The following is a 13,039-nucleotide window of genomic DNA, read 5'->3' as shown; positions in this document are numbered from 1 at the left end:
GAAGTATTTTATTTAACATTAAAAGAAAGACAAATATCAAATAATATTCCAAAAGCTATCATAAGTATATATGAAAATAATCAAATACAAAGAAGATTAAATTATGAACTATCATGTACAAGAGAGGTAAACCAAGGAGTCCGACAGGGATGTCCCCTTTCAGCAACTCTTTTTAATATTTATCTAAATGAAATAATAATAAAATGAAATAAAAATTTCCATCAAGGTATTCAACTTTTTTTGACTGAACTAATAATAATTACAAATTTTGAAGATAACTTACAAAAAGATATTTTAAATTTAAATGAAATAGCCAAAGATTATGAATGATAATATCAACAGAAAAATCAAAAATGATGTCCTTCAAAGGACAAGATGCAAGATATAATACATTAGCTCTACCAGTCCTATTGTATGGAAGTGAAATCTGGACATAAAACAAAAAGACAACAATTAATAACAGCTAAAATGAAGTTTATGATAAAAACTGCAAAGTATACTCTATTCGATCACAAAAGAAATTAAGAAATTATGAAAGAATTCAACCAGGAATCAGTAATAGAAAAAATTAAAAAATATAAACATAAATGGATGGAACACATTGAAAGAATGAAAACAGAAAGATTACCAAAGCAAGCCTTAAATTACAAACCACTAGGAAAAAGAAAACCAGGACATCCTCTTTAAGAGATTCAATGATGACTTCTAAAGCCAGAACTGGCCACTTTAGCCCTAAACAATCCTTGACGAGCATCATGATGATGATCAAGTATTTTGGATATCATAAACTGATGGAGATTATGGCTTGGTGAGTGGTTTAATGCTGTCCCTTTATATAAGCATTCCATAAGATAATGACTTTTATCAAGAACTTTAATATTCTTTCAAAGGATTCAATGTCTGGTGGAGGTAGCTTGTTCTCCAAGTCCTGACTGTTCTAACTCATGGAATTTAATGTAAAGATTCGTCAGAAACTGGTGGATATTATGGCTTGTCGAGTGGTTGAATGATGCCCCATTTTTTTTTTTATTTCTTTATTATTGTTTTTTAATATCCACCTCACCCATGAGAGGCTGCAAAACCCTTCATAGATCAGTGCCACATGTTGGAAAGTTATTTAGAAGAAAAAGAGGAACCTGTTGATATGCTTTTTTGAATGGTCCATAGGAAAAATAATGTGAGGAATACTTCCAAAGAACAGAGGTATGCTTGATGCTGCACAGTGAAGGGATGTTGACCAGCAGTTCCTCATGTGTTTTTGCAAGCTTAAGGGAAAGTGGAGGAATGGTAGCAGTCAGTAACACGTGAAAATACTCAAAGATGGAAACAATTTAAGGGAAAGTGGAGGAATGGTAGCAGTCAGTAACACATGAAAATACTCAAAGATGGAAACAGTTTCTATGAGAAGGTGATTATTGTGAAGCTGTGAAAGAAGGCGCATCAATTAACCTTATTAACCTCTTATGGATAGCATCAAGCATTTTTAGCAAGATTGTGTTACACTGTCTGAAATTGAGAACAACATTCAGTGGGAAGGATTGATTTGAAATTTATAGTGTTAGCAGTTGTACAGGTAGGTGATGCATTTAAGTGGAAAATGACACTTTTTTTTTTTTTTGGTGAAGAAGACTATGGATATGATGGTCATATGTTAGGAAAGGTGATTATTGTGAAGCTGTGAAAGAAGGCTCATCAATTGTTAGTAGTGTAAATCTGGAGATGCAGGCATTATCAAAAGTGAGTGGGAAGCAATGTCTCTTGCATGAAAAGGGCTGAGAATGAAAGAAAGAATAGGTAAGAAAAAGGAACAAATGACAAACCAAGAGAAGGAGAGTTTTCATGATAATTCTCTGATGACAAGATCCTGTTTCCCTCTTGTGAAAATTAATGTTAGGGAAGCTGCTAGGATGCAAAGAGGTAAAGTGAATGAGTTGATTGCTTTGGCAGGTACTGATGATTTGAAAACCGAAAAGTATATCATGAAAAAAAGTAAAGATTGCAAGACTGCTGTCATAGTGAATTGAGGCAGAGGGCATAAATGCAAATGAGTCAATGCTTAGATTGTTCCAAATTTTCCAAATGCCTACAAACTGTAGACATTTGGAAAATTTCGTGCACAGAATGACTTATATGAGGCTGTTGTTTATTATTTTAACGGTATAATAGAACACAGAAACTAAGTAAATAATTAATTTATTAACTTGATGCTGATATTTCGCTGGTATTATAACCAGCATCTTCAGAGCACAAAAACACTGTTTGTCACAATACACGAGACTAAAACAACATGGTGTATTTCAACAAAATTGTAGCAGCAACACAAAGACTAGAGTCCTGATTTTGGCGCCCTCTATCTGAAAAAAAAAAAAAAAAAAAACCGCTATCATATATTACTAGAGTCCTAGAAAAGTGCTAGTTTTTTCTTAATATGACTGTCTCCCAGATCTTTGGCAAGTTAATGAGACAGTCATATTAAGAAAAAAAAACTAGCACTTTTCTAGGACTCTAGTAATATATGATAGCGTTTTTTTTTTTTTTCAGATAGAGGGCGCCAAAATCAGGACTCTAGTCTTTGTGTTGCTGCTACAATTTTGTTGAAATACACCATGTTGTTTTAGTCTCGCGTATTGTGACAAACAGTGTTTTTGTGCTCTGAAGATGCTGGTTATAATACCAGCGAAATATCAGCATCAAGTTAATAAATTAATTATTTACTTAGTTTCTGTGTTCTATTATACCGTTAAAATAATAAACAACATGTTCGACGAACACATAAGTCTGTCCACACGTTTATATGAGGCTGATCATTGCACTTAAATGGATTTGGAGTTATGTGTCTTGAGAAAGCATTACTCACACAAATCATGGAAATGAAAAATCAGAAAAACTAGAGCTGTTATAGATGTGTGTGTGTTGGGGGGGGGGGGGACCAGTGAAACAAGTGAGTGTGAGAATGACCAAAAAAATGCAGAATTTAGTCTCTCAGGTAGTGAAACTGAAGAGAGATCAGTTTAAGGTGCAAAAGTAGTTATGGGTCAAAGGGAGATATTGCTGTTTATGTATACTAATCCTGAAGCATCAGGAATAAGAAGCAACAGTTTTTGGTATTAGTAGATGCAACCTATTCAGTTAGTTATAGGCATTAATGAGATTTGGTTGATAGTGGATGATGTAGACACACAGAGATAGGATGTAAGGGATATGTTGTTTTCAGGGTGGATAGAAGGAATAGAATAGAATAGAATGGAGAGGAGGGGTACTGGTGATAATAGCAGATGAATTACTAATGAAGATGAAAATGTAGATGGTCACCAAGAGGACAGATGTGGAAGGCAATCTAGTATGATATAGAAGCCAGCAGGACAAAATATATAGTTGGTTGCTTCTGTAAGCAAGGGAAGATGTGGATGACATGAAAGAGCAAATAGCATGAGTTCAAGCTGAGTATTATTATTATAATTAAGAGATCTCCAGGGTGTCAGGGACTTATTGAGGGAGGCCACATACTACATGTACCAGCCATCATACTTATTATTGAATTCATTCAGGTTGCTTGCACACATACACACACACAACATCCATTGGCAATCCATTCCAATCATGCACCACGCTAAGAGAGAAAAAAATCTAGCCCTCATCCTGTTCTGAATGGCATTCATTCTCAGCTTACAAGGATGCCCTCTTGTCCTTTCCGTACCCTCCATAAAATGAAAAATTCCGTCAACTGAAATCCTCTGACACTTTCAGAAGTTTGTAAATCTCAATCAATATCACCCCTCTTTCTCCTGTTTACTAGTGTCTAGAGTCTACAAATTCTCAATCTATCTTCATAATCAGTATTCTACAATCCTGATATCATTTTTAACATTTTCCTTTGCACTCTCTCCACTGTATGAGAACCACAATGGAGACCAGACCTGAGCACAATATTCCAAGTGAGGTTTTATCAAGGCCTGATTATTATAGGGATTTCAATTATGGGGACAGATTTGTAGATTAGATGGCGGGAAGGAAATGGAATTTAGTCACCTACTAAAAGATAATTATTTGAAACAGCTTTTAAAACTTTTTTTTTTTTTGAACTGAGCCTATCTCAGTGTATGATAGACCATTGTCCCAAAATTATATAAAAATAAAATAAAAGAGTCAGTTCCATATGTACCAAGAAATTCTTGAGCACTTTATGTTACTGGCATTGGAAGATTTATGTGATGATGATTTTCTTTTTCAGCAAGATTCAGCTTCTTGTCATACTTCCAAGGCCACTACTAGATCGCTCAAAGAAAGGCAAATCAATGTAAATTCCTTGGCTGGAAAACTTACCAGATTTAAACCCCATTGAGAATTTGTGGGGAATTATGAAGAAATGTCTTCAAGAACTTGAAGACATTTCTTCATAATTTTTTTTTTTTTTTTTTTTTTGGAGACAAAAATGAACTTGTTTCTAGTCTGCAGACCATACAGGCATGTTTTGATATATATATAAAAGACTGAACCGCTAGTAAATAATATGCCCAACCATTGATGAATGGCATAAAAGCTAAGGGGGATGCAACAAAGTACCAATTATCATGTTGTTTTCCCTCTGACTGTAATTTTTGTGCATTTATTTTTGCATTATTCTAATATTTGGAACCACGTTAAAAATTATTCTAATTTTGTAATTGTTTTCAAATAAGTTTTGTTATCATTTATATTATATATTTATATTGGAGTCGATAGGTGTCGCACTGATATGATTGTCAGCTTGTCAAAAGCTATTGAAAAGATTAGTAGTATTTTGTGTTATCATTAGCAATTTTACGTAGTATTGTTTGCTTTTTGTTTCTTGGTATGTCTGTGCAATTTTTGTGTGTTTTCTGTGTTATTTTAATTATTATTTTTAAGATAAGATAGTGTACATATGGCAACGATAAAAAAAAAAAAATGGCGGCCAGGTCGCCATGTTTGTTTAAGAGTATTGATAACTGGTAATTAATTTACGGAATTAACAACGCATATGAAGTATTTAATTAAAGATAACTTTAATGAATCACTTCTATATTTCGGCAATGTCACATTGCCATCTTCAGGAACATAAAGATATGGTATGTGCACTAAGGAACTAACAAAGCAAATGAGGAAGAATGTAAGAAACTAATTTTGTTCCTAAAGTCCTAATGGTGCCCTCTTGCGGGCTAATTTGGTAGTCTTGGCAGTTGGACAACCCCCCTCCACAATAAAGAATACACCAAGTCTATCACTATCCCCTACATTCAGGGCACCTCTGAAAAAATAACTAATATCCTCAAAAAATATGACCTTACTTCCTGTTACAGACCATATAAAAAGTTGGCATCCCTTATCCGCTCTACCAAAGACCAACCACTTCCCCTAGACCTACCTGGTGTATACCAGGTCCCTTGCAGCTGCAAATTGTCCTACTTTGGCCAAACAGGCAGAACAACAAATATCAGGATTTCAGAACACCAAGACTACATCCGGTTTCACCAGTACAGCCGCTCTGGGTTGGCAGACCATGCCTTAGATACCCACCATAAAATTCGTTGGAAGAAAACAAAAATAATCCATCGCAGCAAGTTTAAATACGAAAGATTATTCAAAGAATCTTCAGCAGCTCTAAAAAACGTTCCTAACCTCAACAAATTTGGGTGCATGAAACTGCCCCAAATTTGGGAGACTTTCATTATGAGAACTTCAGCCCAACTGCCAAGACTACCAAATTAGCCCGCAAGAGGGCACCATTAGGACTGTAGGAACAAAATTAGTTTCTTACATTCTTCCTCATTTGCTTTGTTAGTTCCTTAGTGCACATACCATATCTTTATGTTCCTAAAGATGGCAATGTGACATTGCCGAAATATAGAAGTGATTCATTAAAGTTATCTTTAATTAAATACTTCATATGCGTTGTTAATTCCGTAAATTAATTACCAGTTATGTCTAACCAACGTATAAGTCTTACTACTAGAAGAGTATTGATATAAAAGAGTTTCTGCAATGTGCTGTCTGTGAGATGTATGCTTTGCGAAGAGCAGTGGGAGTCTGGTTTGATGGTGATAGTGGAGTTAATATGTACAGAAAGTGTAAGGAGAATGAGGATCTCAAGCGTGTTTCGGGTGGCGAGAGTGATATCGTTAATGATAGTCAGAATGAAAAAAATGGCGGTTTGATAGGGAATTGTGAGGTAGTGCCAGATAGGTGTGAGAGCGTCGTTGAAAGTGTAAATGAAGGTAGAAATACAGAACGAATGGATGATTTGATCGATAATGAAAATGGTGAGATAAATGCGAGTAGTGAAATTGCAAGATTGAGCGGAGCGATACACAGAGCAAAAAGGCAACTGGAGCATATGGAAAAATGTGTGCTGAACGTACCGACTAATAAACGGCAAAAGTCTATTACGAAAAATAATAGAACGTTCGTAAACATCAATAAAATGAAGGAACGAGTGCTGTATGGGGATTCGCTATTAAGAGGTGTGATAGTTGAGAGTTTGATGAAATCGTACCAGCCGGGTGCGAACATAAAGGACGTCAGCGAATCTATTCGAGTGCAAAAACAAAGGGTGAAAGAGATGATAATTGTGGCAGGAACAAATGATTTGAAAGAAGACAAAATGGAAATGATAGAGGATGTGAGGGAATTACTTGAGGTAGCAAAAGAGAAGAGAGAGAGAGTTAGGATGGTGAGTATTTTACCGCGGTATGACAGTGAAGTGTTTAGAAGGAGGGTCATAATTGCCAATGACTTTATGCGTGGGTTATGCATGGAGAGTGGAGTGGAATTTGTGGATGTGTGGAGTGAGTTCGATGGGCGAAAGGATTTATATAAGATGGATGGGTTACATTTGAATGGAGTTGGTGTACGGAGGCTTGAAAAAGTGTTGATGAATGATGTGGAGGTCAATGTACAGACTCAGGGAAACTAGATTTATTAATGGGGGGAGGGAGTAGATATGCAGACTTTAGGGAGGAAGTTGAGTGTATGAATGAGTATAATATGCCCGAGCGAGTACGAAGGACAACAAATCAGAATGGGATAGTTAGTATAAGGCATCAAAATAGGGATGGGACTAATGGACTTCTGCAATTCATGTACACTACTGCCAGGAGTATTAGGAACAAGAAGGAAGAGTTTTTGGCCTTGGTTGGCACTTCCAGGCCACAGGTTGTTGGTATTAGTGAAACATGGCTGACAGAAGATGATAAAGCTAGTGGGATTGAATGCAACGGGTATAGCATGTTCAGGAGTGACAGGGAGAATAAAAAGGAGGGGGGAGGAGTGTTATTGATGATAGCTGATGAGTTGCAGCCAAGGAGTATAGAAGTTGAACTGCAGGATAGAGAAAAGAGCACGTTTGAGGCTGTTTGGTGTGAGATAGAATCTAGCAGAACAAAATATACAATTGGGTGCTGCTATAGACCAGGTGATGGAATAGATGGTGGGGATAGTATGCATAGGCAAATAGAAGAAATGAGTGGAAGGAGGGTAATTATTATGGGTGATTTCAATTATGGTAACATTGACTGGAAAGAGGAGAGGGCATATGGGAAGAAGGAATTGGATTTTATGTGGTTATTAAGGGACAACTAGCTGCGACAGCATGTAGTGGAAAATAACAGGGGGCAGAGAGTGCTTGACCTAGTATAATAAATTTAGTTTAATCCTTTATCCAAGTGTGAGCAAACAAAGTTTGTGCCTGAAAGTATCTTCAGGACTGGGTTAAGGTGGTACACACCAGGGCAACTCGTTGCAAAGGTGGAGCAAGCTACCAACACTCCTGTCTCAGTATCTCCTATAATGCAAAACACATCTCCTTGCAGATATGTCTAATGTTATGCATTAAGGGAAGGGCCACTACCCAGACTAGTTTCGACCTTTATTGAGGTCTCTTCAGTGGGAGCCAGGCCCAAGTGGAGATATCAGGCAGAAGCATTAGCAGGTCATCTCTACCTATAGGAATTGCCAATTGGTGTGCCACCCTTTTTTAATAATTTACTCTGGATTTAGAGAAAGATGTTGACCTAGTAATTGCAACTGAGAATGTGGCTGTAACAAACATGACCATGTTGCCACCAATTGGTGAGAGTGACCATAAGGTCATGACTTGGGAGGTGGCTAAAGGAGTGGAATTTACAATTAAGACAGGGTACATGTGGAATTACTGGGCTGGTAAGTATGACAAGCTTAGGAGTGTGCTTGGCTCAGTGCTATGGCATGTAAAACTGCAAGGGCTGGATGTTGATAGTGCATGGGAGGTGGTTAAGAAGTGTTTGCAGGAGGCAATGGTTGTCTGTATACCAAGAGTCCGAATAATAAATCAAGTAGGGGTTAAACTGATGAATAACACTATTAAGCTTGAGCTGCAAAGAAAGAAACAATTGTGGAGGGAATTTAAGGAGAAAGGTGACCAGCAGGCGCAGGAACAGTATAAAGCTCAGGCCAGGATGGTAACAAGGGTGGTAAGAAAAACAAAAGCGGATTACGAAAGAAAATTGGCCATGCAGGCTAAAGAGAATTCCAAACAGTTTTTTCAGTATGTTGCAAGTAAAAGGAAAAATGCTCATGGCAGAATGATTTTAAAAAATGCTGAGGGTAGGGACGTACCGAATCAGTCGATATAGTGGAATTACTGAGCGAGCACTTTGCAAGAGTATATCATCTAGGTGGTAACATTGCAGAAATGAATGAACCAAAAGTTAATACGGGAATTGTGGTGAATGAGGTGGAGGTGAGTAGTCTTTTACAAAACCTCAATGTCAATACATCTGTGGGATTGGATGGTATACCAGCTCGTGTCGTACGTGAAGCGGCTAAAGAATTGTCAGTGGCCTTGACCATTTTGTTTAATTTGAGCCTCGGGTCTGGGTCAATCCCAAGGGGGTGGAAAGAGGGGAAAATAGTTCCTCTGCATAAAGGTGGTTCCAACGCTGCTGTTGAAAATTACCGGCCGATCAGCATAACAGGAATCACTATCAAGGTCTTGGAGAAAATAGTCAAGAGGAAAATACAAGATTGGATAGATGAAAATGGGATACTGTATTGGGGACAGCATGGTTTTGTGAAAGGTAGGTCATGCCTCAGTAACTTGCTCACATATTATAACACAGTGACGGATGAACTGGATAAGGGTAATGGGTTAACAGTGATTCTACTGGACCTTGCTAAGGCCTTTGACAGGATACCACATGGAATTCTAATCAGTAAATTGCAGCATATGGGGATGGATATAGGGTTGGTGAAATGGATAGGAGGGTGGTTGACGGAGAGATATCAGAGAGTGATTTATTCAGGAGTAGAGTCCACAAGACGGCCTGTGACTAGTGGTGTGCCGCAGGGTTCTGTTCATGGACCACTGCTGTTTAATTTGTTCATTAACGATATAGGGAAGGATCTAAGAGGAACAGTTCATTTGTTCGCTGATGATGCAAATTTGGGTAGGATGATAGTGAATGCAGATGATGTCAAAATTTTGCAAGATGATTTGGATAGATTGGAGGTCTGGGCTAAGGAGAATGGATGTCAATTTAATGTGGCAAAATGTAAGGTTATGTATTTTGGAGTGAAAAGATTAGCAGCAGTTTACCACATTGGTGGAGCTGTACTCCAGGAAATCGATGAGGCACGAGATTTAGGAGTGTTGGTGGATAAGGAGTTGAAGTTTAGTGGGCGCATTACAAAAGTGGCCAAATCAGCTCATCAAATCACTTGGTTGCTGAAGAATACGTTGACAAGCAGATAAACAGGTTATTGTTCCTCTGTATCGAGCCTTGATAAGACCCCTCTCGACTACTGTGCCCAGATTTGGTCACCTAGGTTTCTTCTTGATGGGGAGGAGGTTAGAGGATCCAAAGGCGAGTGACCAAGATGATAGCAGGTCTGTGGAATGAACCTTATGAGAACAGGTTGAGGATTTGTGGGTTGCAAAAATTGGTTGATAGGCGGAGGAGGGGAGATATGGTTGAGACATTCAAATTACTGAAGGGTTTCTATAAAATTAATTCAGAAGATATTTTTGAGAACAGGGCTGGTTGTGGGAGGACTAGGGGACATCCATGGAAACAGGGCAAAAGTGTGGTTAGTAAGGGTGTTAGAGGTGGGTTTTTTACTTTTAGAGTGGTGAATGAGTGGAATGGGCTGCCACAGTCTGCGGTGGATGCTGTGACAGTGAATGAGTTTAAGGAGAGGTATGATAGATACTGTATGAATGTCGAATAGTTGTGATGAATATGATTTGGAGCCTCCCTCGATGAGTCTAAGGACTCCCTGGAGTTGCCTGTAATAATAATAATAATATTACATTTTTATGTGTTTACATGGTTATGTAATCTACAAAGTACATAGGTTTAGATTATGCTAATTCATATTTGGTAATAATTATTTTCTATGCAATAAATTAGAATTGCAAATCATTCAATGCATTTTCTTTGATTCTAATTTTTTAATTTGGAGGTGTAATAGGTTTACACATTTTCTTTTCACTGGAAGCAACTACACCCTTACTTTGAATTTTATCTACCATTATTAACAACAATAAAATAATAGTTATAAACATCAAAACACAGAGATGCAGGGAACAACACAGTTCATGTGAGCATCATGTTGCTAAAATTGGTCAGTTATGACCAATGCTCTTTTATATGACAATGAGTGAATGCAGCCTCATATAAATGGGCATTTGTCATAATTGAAAAGCATTGATCAGCAGATCATTGTAAAGTGAAGCGTCATAAGGCAGAGTATTACTGTGCAAAAAAAGTATGAAATTAATAAAATAAAAAAAAATAGAAAATATTCTTAATCCACCTTACAATATGAGTGTATTTATAGGTTACAAAACACTTTTGTGGGAGAGGCTCATTAAAAAGAGTGGCAAAGTCTTGTAAATTTGTCACTTTTATTTCACAGGGATATTCAACAGGATGTAATCTGTCAAATTGAAGCATTATTGAATTTGGTTCATTAAAAAAAAAAGAAAAAAAAAGTGCTTTGAAAATAGCAGTGACCAAAAATATCCCATTTCTTCTCCTCTTCCTCTGTAGGCATTTCTACTAGTCATACCATTCAGCTGATTGTTTTTATCTTATGCTGCTGAAGGCTGAGAAAAGCAGACTAAAATGAATGGTATGAAGAGAGACAGCACTTCATCCATGGATGCATCTTTGCAGGTCACATCATTCAAATGTTTTTTTGTTTTTTTTTGACTAAATTTGGCACATTGCTATTTTTTATGTTGACTATACTCCCATGTGAATTTCAGCTCCTTGGCAGGCAATTCTACAAGTTGTCTTTTAACTGATTTTGACCACATTTTGAATACAGTTGTTTCTAACATGATTGAGATTTTCAGAGAACCTTCTTAAACTAAGTGAAGGGTTGTCCTTATTTCAACACCTCTACAAATCACATTATTCAAATGATTTTGTCCAAATTAAATCGAAAGAGAACTGTTTCTGACATTGGGGTAACTTTTCAGATGACCTTAAGCAGTGTTAAAAGCAGTTATATTTAAAATTTGGTTGAAATCATTTGGATGATGTGACTTACAGAGATATTGACCCCCCTCCCCCCATCTGATTGGGGCTAAATTTTTCAGGGGATCTTAAATTGGATTAAAGGGGGGGGGGTTGAGTCATTTCTGACCAGACCTCTCTACAGTCTTACTGTTTAATCAGTTTTGATTTCCCCTTCATTTGCTTAAATGAAAGGGAAGAATTACAAGGAGATGGGATCCTTTCTCAGATGGTACCATTACATTTTAATGGAATTTTCTGGACCCTTAGGTTATGTTGCTCCATTACAAGTTGCATCCTCCTTCCATAAAGTTGGATCAAAATGGAAAGGTGGATCAGGAAGGAGAACCAAGTAAAATGTTGAAGCTATTAACACAGGTCAGATTGAGTTACTCCTCAACTGTTTTATTCGTATTATCTAAATAATAATAATAATAAATATCTCATAAAAAGACATCTCATATATGTAAAAAAAAAAGTGAGTTAAGCTGTGGAAACAGGAGATTGGCTGCAATTTAGAAAATAGTTATTTAGCTGACATTATTGCTTCTTAGTTCTTGAGTAAATTCCTATCTGAAATGCAAACAGTAACATAATAGAAGTAACAACAATACCTCCAATTAATAAAAGCAATGCTAATAAAGTATCTGCTATTAAACTGTAGGTAACTTTCTACTTTGTAAATATTTGATTAATTTTTTTTTTTTTATAAAGTTGTTACATATAAAGATGCTTTAGGAGATAATAAATTTAGCTGTTATACATAAAATCTGATATATGGAAATTATTATTTTCTGCTATAGCTTGCCTAAGGATGTCAGCATACCAGAGTGGAGCATTGTTCCGGTGACCAAGAAAGAATCAGCTTACTTAGATGAAGAGTATTGTAAACTGGAGAAGAAAGATGAAACGCTGACAGTTCCAATCAGAACCATACAAGTTACCTCAAAGCACAACTCTGATTCAGATACTGTTTTTTCAATGATGGAACAGTTAGGAATAGACCCTGCAATAACTGGAAGTGAGAGTATCCTTTTCAGACAGAGACAGCGCTTTCGTAATAGTACGTTTTCATAACTATGAATTTGCAGTGTTTTTTTATGATGTATTATTATTCAGGAAGAACTTAAAGGTTAGTAATATAAATCAGTAATGTCCCTTAAATTTACAATACTGATAATGAAGGCATGTAAATCAGGATATGAACGTATTCATTTTACATTTGTAAAGTTAATTTAAAATTATGTAATTTGTGGTGATCATATACTGTTATGTGAAATTATCGAAATGAAATATATTTCTTATGGTTGTCACTTAGTAAACATATATACAAGTTGTTATATAAAAATTATAATTTCATGAGTATTTGTGAAGATTAATTTCTGAGAAATGATGACCATTGCAGTTTTTATTTGGCTTCTTTTTTTATCTGATCATACAGCCTCAGAAATTTAACTTAAAGTACACAAAATTTTAATTTTTATAAAAACATTGTACAGCATCTATTGTATCATTTTGCTGAG

At 36.4% G+C, this 13,039-nt stretch overlaps 1 protein-coding gene across 5 annotated transcripts in view; it reads left to right on the top strand.

Moving 5' to 3' along the window:
* Positions 1 to 12,824, top strand: part of LOC150106482 (3'-5' exoribonuclease 1-like) — a 170,474-nt gene extending 157,650 nt beyond the window's left edge. For all 5 annotated transcript variants that reach the window (XM_090393151.1, XM_090393153.1, XM_090393152.1 and 2 more), the window contains exon 8: positions 12,320 to 12,824. In XM_090393151.1, the coding sequence (XP_090249277.1) occupies positions 12,320 to 12,593 (274 nt within the window). In that variant the 3' untranslated portion in view covers positions 12,594 to 12,824. The remainder of the gene's footprint in view (positions 1 to 12,319) is intronic.
* The last annotated feature ends 215 nt before the right edge of the window (positions 12,825 to 13,039 follow it).

This window comes from Typopeltis vanoorti, chromosome 5 (assembly GCF_054136105.1).
Source record: "Typopeltis vanoorti isolate ZY-2024b chromosome 5, IOZ_Tvanoo_1.0, whole genome shotgun sequence".
Classification (NCBI taxonomy): Eukaryota; Metazoa; Arthropoda; class Arachnida; order Uropygi; family Thelyphonidae; genus Typopeltis; species Typopeltis vanoorti.
Note: the sequence above shows the minus strand (reverse complement) of the source record. Positions and strands in the feature narration are given on the sequence as shown.